This window comes from Mustela erminea, chromosome 5, assembly GCF_009829155.1.
Source record: "Mustela erminea isolate mMusErm1 chromosome 5, mMusErm1.Pri, whole genome shotgun sequence".
Lineage (NCBI taxonomy): Eukaryota > Metazoa > Chordata > Mammalia > Carnivora > Mustelidae > Mustela > Mustela erminea.
The window spans coordinates 61643802-61665672 of record NC_045618.1 but is presented as its reverse complement, the minus strand read 5'-3'; the positions used below and the strand labels follow the sequence as shown (position 1 = coordinate 61665672).

Here is a 21871-nt window from a genome sequence, read left to right as displayed (position 1 = left end):
TTTTCAGGAAAAGATGTTAAATTATAGCATGTAAGTTATTTTAAGGAAAAGGCTATTTTTCTTGTATGCTAGCTAATACCTTTATTTAAACTCCATATTTCTGTTATACTCTAGAAGGGGATACACCAACATTCTTTCTTCCAGAATTAAGTCTTTGAGACTTTGAGAGGAGTCTTTGAGAACAGAGGATAGAGAAGGGCTTCAGGGAACAGGAGCATGTAGGTATAGAAGTCAAAATGCCTGGCATGACAAGAAATGGGGCAGTTGCCTAGGGAGTGTTGAAGATATGGCAGGAGATCAATCTGAAAAATGTGGTATCCTTGGACCTCTAGGCGTCACAGTGGTTGGATTGATTCTGTGGGCATCTGGGAACCATTGCTGGATTTGAGGTGTTCCTGGCTCAGTCTGCTGTCTTCAACAGGAGGCTTTCCCAAAGCTTCTTACTTCCAGACCAAGGCTTTGAGGCCTTGAGGTTGGGCACTGAGCCTGGTTTCTCTTGATGGCAGTCACTCGTTCACTAATGACTAGCACTGGGCCATCCCAGGAGTAGATCCCAAGTCTTCCCAGCATCTCTCTGATGGTTAACTGACTCCTGGGTTTTGTTGTCTGGCTGGAGCTCTGGATATTTGAAGTTACTTGGCTGCCTGTTAAGTCAAAAGGAATGATTCATACGTGTTTATAAGCTGCAAGTTACTCATTAGCATTCAAGATAATACCTCACATTCATATGACACCAGAGTGCTTTCACATAAATTACCTCATTTGATGTGATCTTCAAGACAGGCCTGTGAGATAGGCAAGGACTATTAGGTCCAATTTATAGATGAGAAAACTAAGACTCAAAAGTTTAATTGATTTGCCCAGCATAAGGTAGCTAATAAATGCAGAGTGCTTGCCCAAACCCCAATTTACCACTTCTCTTTCAGAACTTTCTTCATGACCCACACTTCAGGAGTGGTTAGGGCAATAAGAGATGGGTCTATGAGCCTCAGAGAACCTCATGACTTCGTCTGTGACACAAGGAGGTTTGCCTCTGAGTAAAGCTGCCCAGCCCGGGTAAACTTGTCAGTAAATACTGGCAAGTATTAAGCTGATCAAGACAGCCTGAGGGAGTACTTTAAAATGTGTGTTCAAACTACCACAGTGCAGTTTTCATTTAAGCTAAGGCAGCATTCAAAATATGCGGCATCCAGGGATGGCTGGCTGGCTCAGTTTGTAGAGCGTGGGACTCTTGATCTTGGGGTCATAAGTTCGAGCCCCACTTTGGGTGCAGAGATTATTTAAAAGTAAATCTTAAACAAAAAGAGGTATCTGGGTGGCCCAGTGGAGAGTCTGCTTCAAATTCTCTGTCTCTGCTCCTCCTGAGAGAAAGAGAAAAAGAGAGAGAGGGCAAGCTGGGAGAAGGGCAGAGGAAGGGGAGAGAATCTCAAGCAGGCTCTCCGCCGAGTGTGGAGCCTGACTTGGGCTTGATCCTGGGACTCTGAGATCATGATCTGAATCGCAACCAAGAGTCAGATGCTGAGCTTACCCAGGCACCCTGATAAATAAATCTTAAAAAACAAAAACAAAATAGTCTCCATCTCTATAGTTGCTTTCCCAATTTTTGCTATTCCTGAGTACTGTTATCTAGTTATTATTATTTTCTTTAAATTGACTCACTTATTTCTACTAAGATAAACTTGTTTTTATGGGGAAAAAAGAAATGAATGAGATGTTGGAAATACCAAGGCCTAGAGAGAAGTTCTCACCCTGAAAAATGGCAGAGATGGGGCAGAGAGAACAGCTTTGGGGCTGGGGACCCAAGTCTCCAGGGGTTGAGGGTGACCGCAGGCAGTGGGGAAAAGTTTAGAGCAGCCAGATCCAAGATACCTGGCAGATGTGAGGGGTAAGAGTCTACAATATGAGGGAAGCAGGTGCGCAAAGATTTTGGAGTCTGAGCCTGACACAGGGATGCTTAGGGTAAGAATGGGAGGGAGTTGGTGGGGCTGTAGATGGGGCTCCAGGTGGGTGGCTGGTTTGGGGAAGTGGGCTGAGAAGAATGGCAAGGCAGGGGTTGAGGCCCAGGAGGGAGTGCTGGGAGGGCTAAAGAAACGGGGGAACCCATAGACAAGAGCCTGAGGGATGTAAGGAGCTGAAGAGTAACCACAGGGATGGTTCAAGAACCTAGATCCAAAGGTGGCATAAGGGCATCATTTGGGGAGAGAAGCAGGTCAGGCCCTGTGCCCAGTCCCAGTTGTTCTAGGCTGTATAGGTCACTGAGTCTGGGTGATGGGCCATGGTTAGCAACCTGAGAAAGATATTGGCATGAGGTCTGAGTTCCCCCGGAATCATCTCAGTACCACTAGCTGGCTCACATTTGGGAGCATAGACCTGAGAGGGCTGGTGTTGGGGGGCAGCTGGCACCCTGCTGGTAACGAGCCTTAGGAGCAGGGCAGTTTCTGTAGTGAGCAGGAACTTGGGGATTCCTCAGCAGTACTGTTGCAGGGTGGGCCACAGGCTGTCAGGAAGGAAAATGCCCAGTATGTCAGGCAGAGGAGACTTCTGCATAAGTGCCCAGGGCTCTATGGATTACTTCCTGCTTGTGACACAAGGCAGTCGCTTAACCTGTGGTGTTCCAGCTGGGGCAGGGATGAGGAGATGATGTCTGCCTCGCCGAGTCTTGGGGAGAAATTAAATTACTGCCTGGGCCGTGATCACTGACTGTTCTCCTTCCTGCACCCAGACCTGATAATGGTCTTCTAGCTGATTCACCTGTATGGTTTGTTCTTTTAGTACCTGTTGTCATACAGAGTGGTTCTCTTATCTGTCTTCTGGATCTGAGTCTGGCCTCTGAGTCTGAGAACTGGGCTTAATTACCTGTACCACTTACTTACCTGGTTCCAGGTTTTATTATAAGAAGGGACAGCAGCCTTTAAAAGAAAATAATGATCTCTTCTTTGTAGGGCACCTTTCTTTTAAGTTAATGATGACTATTTTACATTTATGGGACCCCTTAGTGCCTTGCTTTTTTTGAGTGAGTCAGGCTTTCATTACCCTCAAGAGGCGAAACTGGAGTCCGGTGGATTGTCAGAGGCCCTGCTGTGTCCCTGGCACAAAGCCCAGTGGAGATGGTGGGAGACCCACTTCCCAACCCACTCCCCTGCTCTGGGCTCAGGTTGCTACAAGTGGCAGAACCAGTTATGGAGCCTCTGGGAAAGGCTGGGTGGAGGGTAATTCATGATTCAATATTCCCCTCTGTGATGTGAGTTCTGGGGGATAACATTCAGTTCCCATTGTGGTTCTGACAGTCTACTCTAGTGATTTTTTTCCCCTTTTTCAAACTTGGTTTCTCAAGAGTCGGGGTTTGCAGGTGGAAGGGAAAATTGTGAAATAGTAGTACGGTGTCCCAGGGTCAGGACAGCACTCACTTCTACTCCTCCATGGCCCTGAAGTAACTGAGAGAGTTGAGTTCTCTTCGTGTATTGGTTGAGAGCAAATGGATGTTTGGCCCTTTCATTCAATAGGTATTTATTGTGTGCCTACTGAGTGCCAGGTCCTGTTCAGTGCACTGTTCTAGGCCCTGGGGATAAACAAAACTCCCTGGCCCATAAAGCACGTTCCCTTTTCTGTAAGGGAAACCCTCACCCTTTCCTATTCCTGTGGGCCCTCATTTGTAGATAAATATAACAATTGTAAAATGAAAAAATTTTTTAAAGATTTTATTAATTTATTTAAAAGAAAGCATGCATGAGCAGGGGGAGAGGCAGAGGGAGAGGGACAAGCAGATACCCTGCTGATCATGGAGTCCAACGCAGGGCTGGATCCCAGGACCCTGAGATCATGACCTGAGCCAAAATCAGACATTTAACCAACCGAGCCGCCCAGGCACCCCTGAAAAAATAAGTGCTTTTAATTAATTTTTTTTAATTTAAAAAATTATAAAATTATTTTAAAAGGACCAAAACAGTTGGGGCACCTGCCTGGTTCATTCGGTATAGCATGCAACTCTCGATCTTAGGGTTGTGAGTTCGAGTTCCTCATGGGGTATAGAGATTACTTAAAAATTAAAAATCTTAAAAAAAAAGAAAAAAACAAAAGCACCAAAACAGTTTATCTGTTTTTCCAGACCAAACCAGAAAAGAAACAGTGGATTAGAAGAGGCACTTTGAGGGAAGTGCTGGCATTTGGCACCGACTAGTAGAGACTGACTAGGGAAGAGATGGGAAAACTATACAAAGAGTGGAATGACCTTAATCATTGCCTCTTAGGGAAGCATAGGACAAGCCTGACTCTTTGCCTTCAGTGGTGCCTGAATGTGTTGCATTATTCAGTAGTTTATGTTCTGGATGATAATCTAGGGACATGGAAGTCAGACTAAACTCAAGTAGTGTCCTAGGATGGAGAAAGGGAGTGACGAGGCAATAGCTTCTTAGAAAGATGTCAGGAGAAAGACTACACTTGTGCAAATTGGAATTTAAAGTCCTCCTGGAGCTTCTGTTCATCTGAGATCTTTGTCTTTCTGGAATTGGGCCTTGGAGACAACCTGGTCTTCTGAAAAACCATGGTCTGTGCAGGGGACGTTGGGTAGGAAGCCAGTCAACAGTCACCTGGCTCCTCCCCTCTGTGAAGTCTCAAGAAATGCAAATGAATGTTTCCAAGTGCTAGGGAGGCCAGGGACTTAGGGGCGTCCCACAGGAAAAGAAAGAAAACCACAAGTGTTAAGTCAATCTCCAGTAGCCTTTGGCAATATCTTCTTCTTCTTTTTTTAAAAATATATTTTATTTTATTTTCTTAGAGCGAGTGTGGGGCAGAAGGAGAGAGGGAGAGAGAAAATCCTAAGCAGGCTCCATGCCCAGCACTGTGCCCACCTGGGGGCTCCATCTCACCACCCTGAGATCATCACCTGAGCTGAAATCAAGAGTCAGAAGCTTAACTGTCTGAGCCACCCAGGCGCCCCTAAAGATTTATTTTTAAGTACTCTCTACACCCAGCATGGGGCTCAAACCCACAACCCTGAAATGAATAGTCACTCTCTCCACAGGCTGAGCCAGCCAGGTGCCCCAGCCTTTGGCAACATCCTGAGGTGGCTTCAGGATGTTGTGATCTGGCTTCTGCCTTAGTGATCTGGGACTTGCAGACTCAGTTTCGTGGAGGTTGGGTGGGATTAGAGTCCTAGCTTTACCCCATACCATTGCAAATAGGGTCTCTCTGTTTCTTCTGAAAGCCCTCTTCCTTCCCAACTTTATCATAGTTAAGGAACATATTTGCATCTTTCTGCCCTGAATCCAGCCTCCTGAGCTGCTAACAAGGCAGGATTATTTCATAAACAATATTGACACCGGAAGCTTTTTCTTTTTTTCTTTTTTTTTTTTTTTTAAAGATTTTATTTATTTATTTGACAGAGAGAAATCACAAGTAGTCGGAGAGGCAGGCAGAGAGAGAGAGAGGGAAGCAGGCTCCCCGCTGAGCAGAGAGCCCGATGCGGTACTCGATCCCAGGACGCTGAGATCATGACCTGAGCCGAAGGCAGCGGCTTAACCCACTGAGCCACCCAGGCGCCCACCGGAAGCTTTTTCAAAGTCCTGCTTCAGGATAGTTGTGTTTATATGATGAGAAATTCTTTAGGCAGCAGTCACTTTGGAACGCTGGGCAAAGCTGGGAATCCAGTTTGTAACACAAAACACCGAACTCCAGGCCAGCTGGTTCAAAGTCAAAACTGGCCTTCCAGGCTAAAACCCAGGAATGGGCCCTGCCCAGAGTAGGCTTAACAACTAAAAATAGTAATAACTAGTTAATCAGGACAGACACACTTGACCAGCATTCCTAGGCCAGCTGGGTTTTGGTTCATAGCTACTCTTAGAAGATCTCAGGCTACCTACTCTGCCCTCTACTCTTTGAATGAGACTATTTCAGAGCCTCCAGGGGCTAACCAAGGATTGTACTTTAGAACCACACCCCCAGCAGACTTGAAGCCAGCCCTCTCCATCTTGAGAATTCAAATTGGGCTGACCTAGCCCACCATGGACTCACATCCGTCCCTGGAATTGCTGTCAGCTTGGCATTATTATGGGCTGGTGTCACAGTTTACCTCCCTCCCAGAATTGGATAGGCAAGAGGTTTGGGACTTATATCGAGTGCTGAGTTTTTGGCAGGTACTTCATGTGGACTATTTTTTGTTTTGGTTTTTTTTAAAATCCTCACAACTATCCTGTGTATAGGGATACTTTCCTCACACTGTTGATGAAGAAGCTAAGGCTGAGTGAGGTTCAGCAATTTGTCCAAAGTCATGCTAGTAGTATACAGAAGATTCAAAATTTAAGAATACATCTATTGGATTCCAGAACTTTCTCTCAGTGAACTATGCTGCTTTCTAGCTTAGAATAGTAGAAAGAAGCAGAACATCCCTGCTCTTTTTTTTTAATTTTTTTATTTTTATTTTTATTTATTTTTTATTTTTTATTTTTAAAGATTTTATTTATTAATTTGACAGAGAGAAATCACAAGTAGACGGAGAGGCAGCCAGAGAGAGAGAGAGAGGGAAGCAGGCTCTCTGCTGAGCAGAGAGCCCGATGCGGGACTCGATCCCAGGACTCTGAGATCATGACCTGAGCCGAAGGCAGCGGCTTAACCCACTGAGCCACCCAGGCGCCCATTAAATTTTTTATTTTTAAAGATTTTATTTATTTATTTGACAGACAGAGATCACAAGTAGGGAGAGAGGCAGGCAGAGAGAGAGAGGGGAAAGCAGGCTCCCTGCTGAGCAGAGAGCCCGATGTGGGGCTCAATCCCAGACCCTGGGACCACGACCTGAGCCGAAGGCAGAGGCTTTAACCCACTGAGCCACGCAGGCGCCCCCCCGCCCCGCTCTTTTTTAATTGAGATGTAATTGACATATAATATTACATTAACATAATGTCTTGATACATGTGTACATTGTAAGATGTACAACACAAATCTAGTTAACAACCATCACCACACATAGTTACGCATTTTTTTTTTCTTATGTAAGAACTTTTAAGATCTCTTTAGCAAATTTCAGGTATACAATACAGTATTATTAAATACTGTCAGCACACTATACTTTATATCCCCATGACTTATTTATTTTATAACTGGAAATTTGCACCTTTTGAGCCCCTTTACCCATTTCACCCACCTCCCACCTCTGGCAACCACGGATCTGTTCTCCGAATTTATGAGTTTGTGTTTTTTGTTTGTTTTTAGATCCACACTTAAGGGAGATCACACAGTATTTGTCTGTCTGACTCATTTCACTCAGCATGATGTCCTCAAAGTCCATCCATGTTGTCATATTGGCAAACTTCCCTTATTTATGGCTGAATAATAGTCCTGTGTGTGTGTGTGTGTGTGTGTACACACAACATCTTCTTTTTCTGTCCATCAGGTTGTTTCTATGTCTTGGTTATTGTAAATAATGCTGCAATGTTTTTATGTCCTTTGGAGAAATACCCAAAAGCAGGATTGCTATATCATATGGTAGTTGTATTTTCAATTTTTTGAGTAACTTCCATACTGTTTTCCACAGGGACTACACCAATTTGCATTCACACTGACAGAGCATGAGGGTTCCCTTTCTCCACATCCACGCCAACACTTGCTATTTTTAGTCTTTTTGAGAACAGCCATTCTAACAGGTGTGAGGTGATATCTTATTGTGATTCTGATTTGCATTTCCTTGATGATAAGTGATGTTGAGCAGCCCTTGGCCATCAGTATGTCTTTTTTTGGGAAAATGTTATTTAGGTCCTCTGCCCATTTTTAAAATAGATTGTTTTTGTCTTTTTGTTGAATTGTATGAGTTCTTTTTATATCTTGCATATTAACCCCTTGTCAGATATATGATTTGCCAGTATTTTCTCCCATTTGATAGGTTGCCTTTTCATTTTGTGGATGGTTTCCTTTGCAGAAGCTTTTTAGTCTGATGTAGTCCCATTTGTTTATTTTTGCTTCTAGTGCTTTTGCTTTTGGTGTCAAATCCGATCATTGCCAACACTGATGTCAAGGCACTTACCACCTATGTTTTCTTCTAGGAGTTTTATGGTTTCAAGTCTTACATTCAACTCCACTGATGTCAAGGCACTTACCACCTATGTTTTCTTCTAGGAGTTTTATGGTTTCAAGTCTTACATTCAACTCCATTTTGAGTTGATTTTTGTGTATGGTGTAAGGTAGGGATCCAGTTTCATTCTTCTGTATGTGGCTATCCAGTGTTACCATTTATTGTAATTATATATCTTTTTTTCCCAATTATATATTCTTTTCCCAATTATATATTCTAGGCTCCTCTGTCATAAACTAATTGACCATGGGTTTTATTTGTGGGCTCTCTACTCTTCTGTTCCATTGATCTACATGTCTGTTTTTATGCTAATACCATACTGTCTTGATTACTATAACTTTGTAATATAGTTTGAAATCAGGAAGTGTGATTCTTCCACCATTGTTCTTCTTTTCCAAGATTACTTTGACTATTTGGGGTCTTTTGTGGTTCCTACAAATTTTAGGACTTTTAAAAAAAATCTATTTCTATGAAAAATGTCATTGGAATTGTGATAGGGATTGCACTGAATCTGCAGATTTCTTTGGGTGCTAAGGACATTTTAACAATATTAATTCTTCCAGTTCATAAACACAGAATATCTTTCCATTTATTTGTGTTATCTTCAATTTCTTTCATCAGTGTCTTATAGTTTTTAGCATATAATTCTTTCACCTCCTTGGTTAAATGTATTCCTGGGCATTTTATTCTTTTTGATGCAATTGTAAGTGGAACTGGTTTTTTAATTATTCTTTCTTAAATAAATAAGAGAGAGCACACAGGCAGAGGGCAGGGGGAGAGGGACAAACAGACTTCTTGTTGAGCAGGAGCCCAGTGTGGGACTTGATCCCAGGACTCTGGGATAATGACCTGAGCGGAAGGCAGATGCATAATCGACTGAGTCACCCAGGCACCCCCTTAATTTCTCCTTCTGAGAGTTCACTTTTAGTGTATAGAAGTGCATACATTTTTGTATATTGATTTTGTGTCCTGCAACTTTACTGAGTTCATTTATTCCAACAGGTTTTTGGTGGATCTTTAGGGTTTCTTGTTTCTTTCTTGCTTCTTTCCTTTTTTTTTTTTAAGGTTTTTAAAATTTATTTGACAGAGATCATAAGTAGGCAGAGAGGCAGGCAGAGAGAGAGGAGGAAGCAGGCACCCCATCAAGCAGAGAGCCTGATGTGGGGCTCGATCCCAGGATCCTGGGACCCGAGCCAACGGCAGAGGCTTTAACCCACTGAGCACCCAGGCACCCCTCTTTTTTTTTTTTTTTCCCAAGATTTTATCTATTTGACGGAGAGAGAGACAGCCAGAGAGGGAAGCAAGCAGGGGGACTGGGAGAGGGAGAAGCAGGTTCCCCACAGAGCAGCCCGATTTGGAGCTCGATCCCAGGACCCCGGAATCATGACCTGAGCCAAAGGCAGATGCTTAACTGACTAAGCCACCCAGGAGCCCTGGGTTTCCTGTTTCTTAAAGTAGGTACTTATCACTATGATCCTCCTCCTCCTTCTTCTTCTTTTTCTTCTTCTTCTTCATCTGGGAGTTTTATTTTGCTTTTGTTTTTGAAAGGTAGTTTTTCAGGAGAGAAGATTTTTAGTTGACTTTTTGTGTTTTCTGTTCAGCACTTTGAATATATCATCCCACTGTTTCTGGACTCCTTTTTAATTTTTTTTTCCTAATAAGACATCTGCTGTTAATCTTAATGGGTTTACCTTGTAAGTGATGATTTCTCTTGCTGCTCTCAAGATTTTCTTTCTGATGTAGGCCCTCAGCATTTTTACTATGATGTGTCAGGATATGGATCTCTTCCTATGTATAGTACTTGGAATTCTTTGATCTTCCTGGATATATAGATTAACATTTTTAGAAATTTTTAGTCATGATTTCTTTGAGTATATTTTCTACTCCCTTTTTTGGCCTCATCTATGAGTCATATTATTACTTGTAGGTTGGTGTCTTTAAAGGTATCTCACATTTTTTGGACGCTGTTCATTTTATGTCATTCTTTTTTCTCTCTGTTCTTAGCATTGCATAATCTCTGTTTTCTTTTTTTTTTTTAATTATCTGCAATGATTTTTTTTGTTAACATATAATGTGTTATTTGTTTCAGGGGTACAGGTCTCAGTTTGTTTTCTGACATTAAGAGTCTCTTATGGGGGACGCCTGGGTGGCTCAGTTGGTTGGACAACTGCCTTCGGCTCAGGTCATAATCTCGGAGTCCCGGGATCCAGTCCCGCATTGGGCTCCCAGCTCCACGGGGAATCTGCTTCTCTCTCTGCCCTTCTCCTCACTCATGCTCTCTCTCCCTGTCTCTCTCAAATAAATAAATAAAAATCTTAAAAAAAAAAAAAAAAAAAGAGTCTCTTATGGTTTGTCTCTCTCTCTGGTTTCATCTTGTTTCATCCCCCCCTTCTCCTATGATCCTCTGTCTTGTTTCTCAAATTCCTCACATCAGTGAGATCATATGATAATTGTCTTTCTCTGATTGACTTATTTTGCTAAGCATAATATCCTCTAGTTCCATTCACATTGTTGTAAATGACAGGATTTTTTGATGGCTCCTTAATATTCCATTGTGTGTGTGTGTGTGTGTGTGTGTGTGTGTGTGTGTGTGTACACTACATTTTCTTTAGCCATTCATCTGTTGATGGACATCTAGATGTGAGCTTCCCTCTTATAACTGCTTTTTCTGTATCCCATTAGTTTCGGTATATTGTATTTCCATTGTCATTTGTCTGAAGGTATTTTTTTATTTCTATTTTTTTAAAAGATTTTATTGATTTATTTGACAGAGAGAGAGAGATCACAAGTAGGCAGAGGCCGGCAGAGCGAGAGGAAGAAGCAGGCTCCCCACTGAGCAGAGAGCCTGATGTGGGACTTGATCCCAAGACCCTGAGATCATGACCTGAGCCGAAGGCGGAGGCTTAATCCATTGAGCTACCCAGGCGCCCCTATTTCTTTCTTTTTTTTTTTTTTTTAATTTTATTTATTTATTTGACAGAGAGATCACAAGTAGGCAGAGAGGCAGGCAGAGAGCCCTGCTGACCAGAGAGCCCGATGTGGGGCTCAATCCCAGGACCCTGAGATCATGACTTGAGCCGAAGGCAGAGGCTTTAACCCACCGCTATTTCTATTTTGATTTCTACTTTGACCCATTTGTTGTTCAGTGGCATGTCTTTTTTTTTTTTTTTTTTTAAGATTTTTATTTATTTATTTAACAGAGAGCTAGAAAGAGAGCACAAGTGGCCAGAGCGGCAAGCAGAGGAAGGGGGAAACAGGCTCTCTGCCAAGCAGGGAGCCCAATGCAGGGCTCCAACCTAGGACCCTGGGATCATGACCTGAGCCAAGGGCAGCTGCTTAACTGGCTGGCCAACCAGGCTCCTCAGTGGCGTGTCATTTAATCTCCACATATTTATGGATTTTCCAGTTTTCTTCCTCTAGTTGATTTCCAGTTTTATACCACTATGGTCAGAAAAGATACTTGATGTGATTTCAGTCTTTAAAAAAATTTTTTTTTTAAATTTGAGAGAGTGGGGCGCCTGGGTGGCTCAGTGGGTTAAGCCGCTGCCTTCGGCTCAGGTCATGATCTCAGGGTCCTGGGATCGAGTCCCGCATCGGGCTCTCTGCTCAGCAGGGAGCCTGCTTCCTCCTCTCTCTCTCTGCCTGCCTCTCTTCCTACCTGTGATCTCTCTCTGTCAAATAAATAAATAAAATCTTTAAAAAAAAAAAAAAATTAAAAAAATAAAAAAAAATAAAAAATAAAAAATTTGAGAGAGTGTGTGAGTGAGGGGAGGGGCAGATGAAAAGGGATGAGGGAAGCAGACTCCCTTTTTGAATCCGGAGCCCCACACAGGGCTTGATCGCACAACCCGAGATCATGACCTGAGTTGAAATCAAGTCAGACTCTACCACCTGAGCCACCTCAATCTTTTTTAAAATTTATTAAGACTTGTTTTGGGGTCTAACATATAATCTATCCTGGAGAATGTTCTATGTGTGCTTGAGAAGAATGTATATTCTGTTGCTTTGGATGGAATATTCTATGTATCTGTTAAATCTGTCTGGTCTTAAGGTGCCTGGGTGGCTCAGTTGGTTAAGCCACTGCCTTCAGCTCAGGTCATGATCCTGGAGTCCTGAGATGGAGTCCCATATGCAGGGAGGTTTTTTTCTCCCTCTCCCTCTGCCTCCCTCAGGGAGGTTTTTTCTCCCTCTCCCTCTGCCTCTCCCCCTGCTTGTGCTCTCTCTCTCTCTGTCAAATAGATAAATAAAATCTTTTAAAAAATCCATCTGGTCCAATGTGTCATTTAAGGTTGATACTTCCTTTTTTTAAAAATTTTTTTGAAGATTTTATTTATTTATTTGACAGACAGAGAGAGAGATCACAAGTAGGCAGAGAGGCAGGCAGAGAGAGAGAGAGGGAAGCAGGCTCCCCGCTGAGCAGAGAGCCCAATGTGGGGCTCGATCCCAGGACCCTGAGATCATGACCTGAACGGAAGGCAGAGGCTTTAACTCACTAAGCCACCCAGGCACCCCCCACCTTTTTAAAAGATTTTTATGTATTTATTTGTCTGAGAGAGAGAATACAAGCAGGAGTGGGAGATGGAGAAGCAGGCCCCACGCTGAGCAGGGAGCTGTATGTGGGGCTCAATCCCAGTACCCTGGAATCATGACCTGAGCCAAAGGCAGACACTTAACAACTGAGCCACCCAGGCACTCCAAGGTTGATGCTTCCTTATTGTTTTTCTGTGTGGGTGATCTATCAATTGATGAAAGTGGGGTATTAAAGTCCCCTGCTGGGGTGCCTGGGTGGCTCAGTGGGTTAAGCCTGTGCCTTCAGCTCAGGTCATGATCCCAGGGTCCTGGGATCAAGCCCCGCATCGGGCTTTCTGCTCGGCGGGGGAGCCTGCTTCCCCCTGCCCCCCTCTCTGCCTGCCTCTCTGCCTACTTGTGCTCTCTCTCTCTGTCAAATAAATAAATAAAATCTTAAAAAAAAAAGTCCCCTGCTATTATTTTATTTGTTTTACATATTCACATGCTCCTATGTTAGATATGTAATATTTAAAAATATATCTTTTTTTTAAGATTTTATTTATTTATTTAAAAAGATTTTATTTATTTATTTGACAGAGAGAGATCACAAGTAGGCAGAGACACAGGCAGAGAGAGAGAGAGGAGGAAGCAGGCTCCCTGCTGAGCAGAGAGCCCGATGAGGGACTCGATTCCAGGACCCCGAGATCATGACCCGAGCCGAAGGCAGCGGCTTAACCCACTGAGCCACCCAGGCGCCCCTAAGATTTTATTTTTAACTCATCTCCACACCTGACATGGAGCTCAGACTCACAACCCAAAGATCAAGAGTCTCAACTCTACTGACTGAGCCAGCCAGGTGCCTCAAAAGCAAAACTCTTATATTTCTCCTAAGCTGGTCTGGCGCTCTAAGAGAAGTCAGGCTCTTTTACACCCTCTGTCTTGAATGTCCTTTCCAGCTCTCTGGTGGGAGAACTACTCACCTTTCAGAACCAGCTCGCTCTTGCCCATCTGGGAGCCTATAGGGCTAAAGTTAGGCACTCCCTTCTCTGTGTTTTCATTCTTTTTATTTATTTTTATTTTTTATTTTTTTTTTTTAAGATTTTATTTATTTATTTGACAGAGAGAAATCACAAGCAGGCAGAGAGAGAGGAAGGGAAGCAGGCCCCCTGCTGAGCAGAGAGCCCGATGTGGGACTCGATCCCAGGACCCTGGAATCATGACCTGAGCCGAAGGCAGCGGCTTAACCCACTGAGCCACCCAGGCGTCCCTTTTCATTCTTTTTAAATTATTATTATTTTATTTTATTTATTATATTTTATTTCATCATGATAAGTGTACTCTTTAATCCCTATCCCCTATTTTCCCTTTCCCCCACTCACCTCCCCCCGGTAACCATTGGTTTGTTCTTTATAGGTAAGAGTCTGTTTCTTGGTTTGTCTCTCTTTTTTTTCTCCCCTTGTTTTTTTCTTTGCTTGTTTTATTTCTTAAGTACCACATATGAGTGAGATCAGATGGTATTTGTCTTCTCTGACTGACTTATTTTGCTCGTCATTATACTCTCTGGTTCTGTCCACATTGTTCCAAATGGCAAAATATAGCTAAAAAAATATATATCTATTGCACATCTACTTTATCCATTCATCAGTCAGTGGGCACTTGGGCTGCTTCCATAGATTGGCTATTGTAAATAATGCTTCAGTAAACATTGGGGTGCATGTATCCCTTTGAATTAGTATTTTTGTATTGGGGGGGTAAATACACAGTAGTGAGATTTCTATATCTAGGGTAATTCTATTTTTAATTTTTGGAGGAACTTCCAATGGCTACACCAATTTGTATTCTTACCAACAGTGTATGAGGGTTCCTTTTTTTTTTTTTTTTTTAAGATTTTATTTATTTATTTGACAGACAGAGATCACAAGTAGGCAGAGAGGCAGGCAAAGAGAGAGATGGAAGCAGGGTCTAGAGAGCCCGCTGCGGGGCTCGATCCCAGGACCCTGAGATCATGACCTGAGCCGAAGGCAGGCGCCCCTGAGGGTTCCTTTTTAACTGCCTCCTTGCCCAATGCTTGTTTCTTGAAGTTTTTTGTTTTGTTTTTTTAAGTGAGCTCTATACCCAGTGTGGGATTGAACTCATGACCCTGAGATCAAGAGTTGCATGCTTGAGCAAGTGGGTGACTCAGTGAGTTAAGTGTCTGCTTTAGGCTCAGGTCATGATCCTAGGGTCCTGGGATTGAGTGCCGGATCAGATTGGGCTCCCCGCTCTGCATGGAGTCTGCTTCTGCCTCTACCCCTACCCTCTGCTCATGCTCTCTCTATCATGTGCTCTCCCTCTCTCTCTCAAATAAATAAATAAATAGAAACTTTAAAAAACAAACAAACAAAATGGAGTTGCATGCTCTATGGACTGAGCCGGCCAGGTACCCCTGTTTCTTGTGTTTTTTATTTTAGTCATTCTGACAGGTGTGAGGTGGTGTCTCATTATAATTTTGATTTGCATTTCCCTGATGAGTGTTGAAAATGAAGAAGAAAATGTGAAATGTGTCTTCTTTGGAGATATGTCCATTCATGTCTTCTGCCCATTTTTTAATTGGATTATTTGTTTTTTGGGTGTTGAGTCATGTAAGTTCTTTAGTATTTTGGATACTAATCTTTTACCAGATATGTCATTTGCAAATATCTTCTCCTATTCAGTAGATTGTCTTTTAGTTTTGTTGTTTCTTTTACTGTGAAGAAGCTTTTTATTTTGATATAGTCACAATAGTTTATTTTTGCTTTTATTTCCCTTGCCTCAGGAGACATATCTTGAAAAATGCTGCTGCAGCTGATGTCAGAGAGATTATTGCCTGTGCTCTTGAAGGATTTTTATGGTTTCAGGTCTCACATTTAGGTCTTCAGTCCATTTTGAGTGTTTTAGGTATGGTGAATGAAAGTGCTCCAGTTTCACACATGTGGCCATTTGTTGAAAAGACTGTCTTTTTCCCATTGTGTATTTATCCCTTCTTTGTCAAAGATTAATTGACCAGGTAACTGGATTTATTTCTAGGTTTTCATTCTCATGGACCACTCTTTTTTTTTTTTTTTTGTAAGATTTTATTTTATTTTTTGACAGAGAGAGACACAGTGAGAGAGGGAACAGAAGCAGAGGGAGTGGGAGAGGGAGAAGCAGGCTCCCCACTGAGTGGGGAGCCCAATGCGGGGCTCAATCCCAGAATCCTGGGATCACTACCCAAGCTGAAGGCAGATGCTTAACAGCTGAGCCACTCAGGTGCCTCTCATGGACCACTCTTATGGCATCACACAAAATAATGTCATTCATTGTTTTCATGACCATCCTCCTTGCTAAGCAGTGTCCTTCCTCTTCAATATCAGGGAAATACCTGATTTTTTCTATATCCCAACTCCAGTTCAGCCTCTTTATTCCTAGGTATTCCATCAGTGGACCCAGGAGGTGGGGTAGATTCAGTGCTGTACTTAAGGGCTCTCAGAGAGCTCTCCTCCTACCCTTAGATACCTCTCCTTGGGCATGAATACCATCCTGACCTTGACCTTCTGGCCTTACCTCTCTTCTTGCTAATAACCAGCTATTGCATGAGACTGGTAGTTTTTTCTGATAGGATCTTGAAATACAGAATGATCAGTCCCTTATACCTTTGGAGGATGGTTTGGAAATTGAGGTCCAGGCCAGGCCTTGAGGGAGTCGGGTGGCCAGGATACATCAATTTGATTAGGGCAGTTGTATGTATGTATGTATGTATGTGTGTATTTTTAAGATTTTTTTATTTGTTTGACAGAGAGAGAGCACAGCAGGGGGAGTGGTTGGCAGAGTGAGAGGGAGAAGCAGGCTTTCTGCTGAGCAGGAGCCTGATATGGGGCTTAATCCCAGAATCTTGGGATCCTGACCCTTGGGAAGGCAGATGCTCAACCAAGAGAGCCACCCAGGCGCCCCAGGGCAGTTGTATTTAGCTGTAAATTTGCAGAGAGTGTGGAGCTGGAAGGGCAGAGTTAAGACAGGGTCGGGGTCCAAGCAAATGGAGGTAACCTAGGTCTAGTTATACTGTTGGTTCAAAAAAAAAAAAATCTGATGACAGACATTTGTCAAAGGAACACATTCTGGAAAGAGACTTGATAAAGAAGCAAATTAATAGGGCGCCTGGGTGGCTCAGTGGGTTAAGCCGCTGCCTTCGGCTCAGGTCATGATCTCAGGGTCCTCGGATCGAGTCCCACATAGGGCTCTCTGCTCAGCAGGGAGCCTGCTTCCTCCTCTCTCTCTCTCTGCCTGCCTCTCTGCCTACTTGTGATGTCTCTCTGTCAAATAAATAAATAAATAAGCTTAAAAAAAAGAAGCAAATTAATATATAGATTAATTTCATATTATTACATAATTAAATTTTTTCAGTTAGAACAAGTTGTTTTCCTATTTAAGTAAAAACAAACCAAGTTTTTTGTTTGTTTGCATGTCCCCTTTTTTATGGTTTTGCAGCAGAATGCCCAATATGAAACATAATTACAAATACTCAGCTCCCACAGACATCTGGACTCTAAGGTCTGTGTAGCAAACGAAACAAAACAAAACAAAAAACCAGTTTCTTTTATATAGAACATCCAAAATGAATTATAAAACACACAACAGTGCTTAATATCTTAATATTTTAATAAATACTTCATTCCTTAGAATAAAGTCCATAAAGCATTCTCTCAAAAAAAAAAAAAAAAGATGAATGTGTCATCCACGCTCCTTCTTTTTTTTTTTTTTTTTTTTTAAGATTTTATTTATTTCTTTGTCAGAGACAGAGAGAGAGGCCAAGAAGAGGGAGAAAGGTGACAGAGGGAGAGGGAGAGGGAGGCAGGGGGAGAAGCAGACTCCGTGGCTGAGTAGGGAGTCTGATATGGGACTCGAGCCTAGGACCCTGGGGATCCTGACCTGAGCTGAAGACAGATGCTTAACCAACTGAGCCACCCGAGTGTCCTCAGACAGAACATGTTCTTTCTATCTTGCTTTTTTACTGGTCCTTCTTGCCTCTTTTCACCCTTTTACTGTCTGTTTTGGGTTTATAAAAGTGAACATATAATACTTTTAAATAGCCCCATGATACGAAAGAAACTGTCTTCCACAAAATGCTCAATATCAGTAGCCACAGCCCTCATCCTGGTACTGAGGAAGTCCAGTCCGAGGGCAGGCAGCTTTCACGTTGAGGTGACACACACCTTCTCCCTGCCTCTTCCTTTCACCCATCTCAGAGAGAGAGGAGTGGGAGAGAGGCAGGAAAAAAACCCCAAAGAGCCCTATTTGCTGGATGAAGGTTTATTTTATTTATTTATTTTTTTTAAGGATGAAGGTTTAAAAGGATACCCACCATCCAGTTAATGCTGGAACTTGAAGCGAGGGTTGGTGGACTGGGGAAAGAACATTAGTATTGTTTTACTTATTGAAGAAGAAAAAGAAACCCAACAAATACAGGACCCTAATATATAAAGAATATATAATAAAGGCTTAGTTTTAAATGAAAAAGAAATGAAGCAAGGGGTACAGTGGAGGAGGCAAAAGAAAGAGGGAGAAAAGGTGAATGATAAGGGGCTGAAAGAGTAAAGATGACATTTCAAATGTAAACTGTATATAAAACTATCACCTCTTCTCTAATTTTTTAATAGTGAAATCAGAGCCAGATGTTATTTTTTAATGGTGAAAAGGTAGATTGGGTTGGGGAGGACAGCACGTGGACCAGGTGAGCACAGGTAGACGATTGGGAAAGAGTGTAGGAATGCACACATTCACCCTGGCTGATCCTGTCCTCCAGTGGAATCTGTCTCCTGGGCTGAGCCAGGTGCGCCCTGAGCGCCTGATGGGCGTGGTCGCCCTGGCCGTGAAGATGTAGTGCCCGCCGTAGCCCAGTAGGTGGCAGCACATCCCTGAGGTCCGAGGTGGTAGTGGAGTGAGGCACCCGGCCACCGCCCTCCCTTGCTGGTGCTGGCTGCTTGCCTCTGAACGTCCTTACTTAGCAACTTTGGGTGGAAGTATTTATTGGTTTCCTCTGAGAAACCTAGAAAGCCAGTTGGCTTAGCTACTTGAGGAAGTTCTGTGCAGAAGCTCCTCCTCGCAGGAGGTTTGAGTGGCAGGTAAGGTGTGCAGGGAGAAGTGAGAGCAAGGTCTCAGGAACTGGAGGCAGATTCTGGGATTTTGTGCTCTGCCTTGCCTTTAAAACAGTGGAGCTGGCTATAAATGAGAGAGAATTTTGGCGGCTCTGTTTCTTTATTTTTACTAAGCTAAGAAATAATACCTTTTTTCCTTTTAATTCAGAGGTACAAGATAAAAACCAAAGATGGACCATAACTAAGATAACCCCTGTTGACTATAAAAAATGATTTTAAAATAAGACCTGTTTAAGGTTTGAAAATTTGAACTACAGAAAAATATAAAATAAGATGTAAATGGGGGTGCCTGGGTGGCTTAGTCAGTGGTGTGTGTAACTCTTGATCTCACAGTTGTTGGTTTGAGCACCATGTTGGATGTAGAGATTACTTAAAAATAAAATCTCTTGGGGTGCCTGGGTGGCTCACTTGATTAAGTGTCTGACTCTTCAGCCCTTATGAGATCAAGACCCTGAACTGGGATCCACGCTGGGCTGGGCAGGAGCCTACTTAAACAAACAAACAAATAAACTAAAACACAGGGGCGCCTGGGTGGCTCAGTGTGTTAAACCTCTGCCTTCGGCTCAGGTCATGATCTCAGGGTCCTGGGACTAAGCCCCACATGGGGCTCTCTGCTTAGTGGGGAGCCTGCTTCCCACCCCCTCTCTCTCTGCCTGCCTTTCAGCCTACTTGTGTTATGTCTGTCAAATAAATAAAAATCTTTTAAAAAACAAAAAACAAACAAAAAACCCACAACTTTGTTATTCCCTGCAAAGATGTATTTATTTATTTGACAGAGAGGGAGCACAAGTAGGCAGAGCAGCAGGCAGAGGCAGAGGGAGAAGCAGGCTCCCCACTGAGCAGGGACACCTCCTCCACAATGCAGGGCATGATCCCAGGACTCTGGGATTGTGACCTGAGCCGAAGGAAGCTGCTTAATCGACTGAGCCACCCAGGCACCCCCCCAAAAACCCCAACTTTTAAAAAATAAATAAATACTAGTACAGTGGACATTTTTGTATGCTTGCTTTGAGATACTTGTACAACTCCAAATTCCTACAGGTGATCAGAAGGCAAATACATTTTAAAGCTTGTATGGCTGGCTGTAAAGAAACCCACTGCACCAGGAGCCCTTCTCTGTGGGGACACTGGTGCCTAGCAGGAAGTAGGCCCAGCTTCCCTGCTGTAGGACAGCAGTCAGCTCCCTCCATGGCTTTTGCCTTCCCCACTGCAAATCTCCCCAGAGGTTGTGAGGTGAGTGTTCCCGTGTGGGAGCCTCCAGCCTTTCTTATAGCGCGGGGAAGCACTCCCTGGAGTCCCTTTATCGCTCTAGTGAGATTTTCCTGTCTGTCCTGGGGTGAGAGAGTGAATAACCACTTTGTCTGGCTCTTCCAGGTGAAGAAGGCCTATAGGCAGAAGGCCCTCTCCTGCCACCCAGACAAAAACCCGGATAATCCCAGAGCAGGTGAGACTCTCCCAGGTGTGGGAAGGTGAGACCTGCTCACCAGGACATGGTGTCTCCCCTGTCTCCGCCCCCGTGGGCGTGCTGGGGAGTGCTTGCACGTGCAGGCAGCCCCAAGCCTGCACTTTGCATTTGGGGGGCATCTGGTCAGTTGCCTGTGCAACCCCCTTCCTTTGCTGGTCCATCATCTGCTGATATCTGCCTTCTTGCCAGCCTGTGGCTTCTCTGAGGTGCTTTTCTGAAGGAGCACACCGTCATCAAGCCCAACTTCATTTTCTCCTCTCTCTTTTTTGATATGTATTTTTAGCTGAGCTCTTCCACCAGCTTTCTCAGGCCTTGGAGGTACTGACCGATGCTGCAGCCAGGGTAAGCTCATCCTCCTCCAATTCCTTGTCCCTGTGGTATGAGCCCACTGTAGCACCTCGGCCTCAGTCCCCTGTACTCTGCCCAGTAGCCCAGTCCTTGTGGCCCTAGCCTGAGGCCTGATCACCAGGCTGCCTCCCAATGGCCCTGGGACTGCAAGGCTGTGCTCTGGGCTAGTCCGCCAGCTGAGTGCTCCTTGATGTTCCTTTCTCCTGCCAGGCTGCATATGACAAGGTCAGGAAAGCCAAGAAGCAGGCAGCGGAGAGGACCCAGAAACTTGATGAGAGAAGGAAGAAAGTGAAGCTTGGTAGGTGACATCGTGGTGCTGGGTGGCCTTTGGTTTCCCTTGGCTGTTTTCACACAGCCCTTCACCTTTCTTCCTGGAACCATGATTCTAGCACCTCTGAACTTTTCGGCTCCAGCTCTGGGCACAGCCCTGCTGTCAGGGGTGGGTCCTGAAGGACACTCTTAGGAATAAGAGCAGTGACTAGATTTACTACCGGCTAGCGTTGTGACAGATGCTTTCCAGCCTCCTGTAATTACGACAACTATCCAAGAAGGTGGGTATTACCAAACCCATTTTTTATAGATAAAGAAGCTAAGGTACCAAAAGGGTAAGAATCACTGAAGCTGGGATTTAATCCCGCACGATATGAGTGAAGCCTGTTTTCCTGATCACCGTGCCATCTTGGATCTTTCCATGCGTCCCAGCCTCACTTCTGCATGGAGCTTTCACTCTGTGGAGTCCCCTCAGAAGGATCCAAATAGGCATTCTTTTTTTTTTTTTTTTTTTTTTTTTTAAATAAACAGTTTTATTATGGTGTATTTTGAATATCATCTACCCATTTCAAGTGTACGATTTTTTTTTTAAGATTTTATTTATTTATTTGACACAGAGAGATCACAAGTAGGCAGAGAGGCAGGCAGAGAGAGAGGAAGGGAAGCAGGCTCCCTGCTGAGCAGAGAGCCCGACGCGGGGCTCGATCCCAGGACCCTGAGATCATGACCCGAGCCGAAGGCAGAGGCTTAACCCACTGAGCCACCCAGGCGCCCCTCAAGTGTACGATTTAATGATTTTGAGGAAATTTTCCAAATGGTGCAACTGTGACTGTAAATCAGCTTTAGAACATTTTTATCATTGCAGTAAGATTGTTCCAGATGGTCTTTACCCAATTTTCCTCCCCTTCTTCTTGCCTATTTGACATCCATATATTTAATATGTACATATACCATCCTGGTTCTTCCATCTTGCTATCAAGAACAAACAAAAAAACCTGGTGATTCTAGATAAGTAAAGTGCCCTGAGAAGAAAGCCGTGAGTGCCAGGCTGGAGAGGAGGGTTTGTCACAG

General features: G+C 43.6%; 1 protein-coding gene across 2 annotated transcripts in view; it reads left to right on the top strand.

Annotated features, from left to right (window-relative positions):
* DNAJC17 (DnaJ heat shock protein family (Hsp40) member C17) overlaps positions 1 to 21871 on the top strand; it is a 37112-nt gene that overhangs the window by 6587 nt on the left and 8654 nt on the right. For both annotated transcript variants that reach the window (XM_032343312.1, XM_032343313.1), the window contains exons 2-4: positions 20092 to 20161; positions 20466 to 20524; positions 20741 to 20828. In XM_032343312.1, coding sequence (XP_032199203.1) covers positions 20092 to 20161; positions 20466 to 20524; positions 20741 to 20828 — 217 coding nt within the window. The remainder of the gene's footprint in view (positions 1 to 20091; positions 20162 to 20465; positions 20525 to 20740; positions 20829 to 21871) is intronic.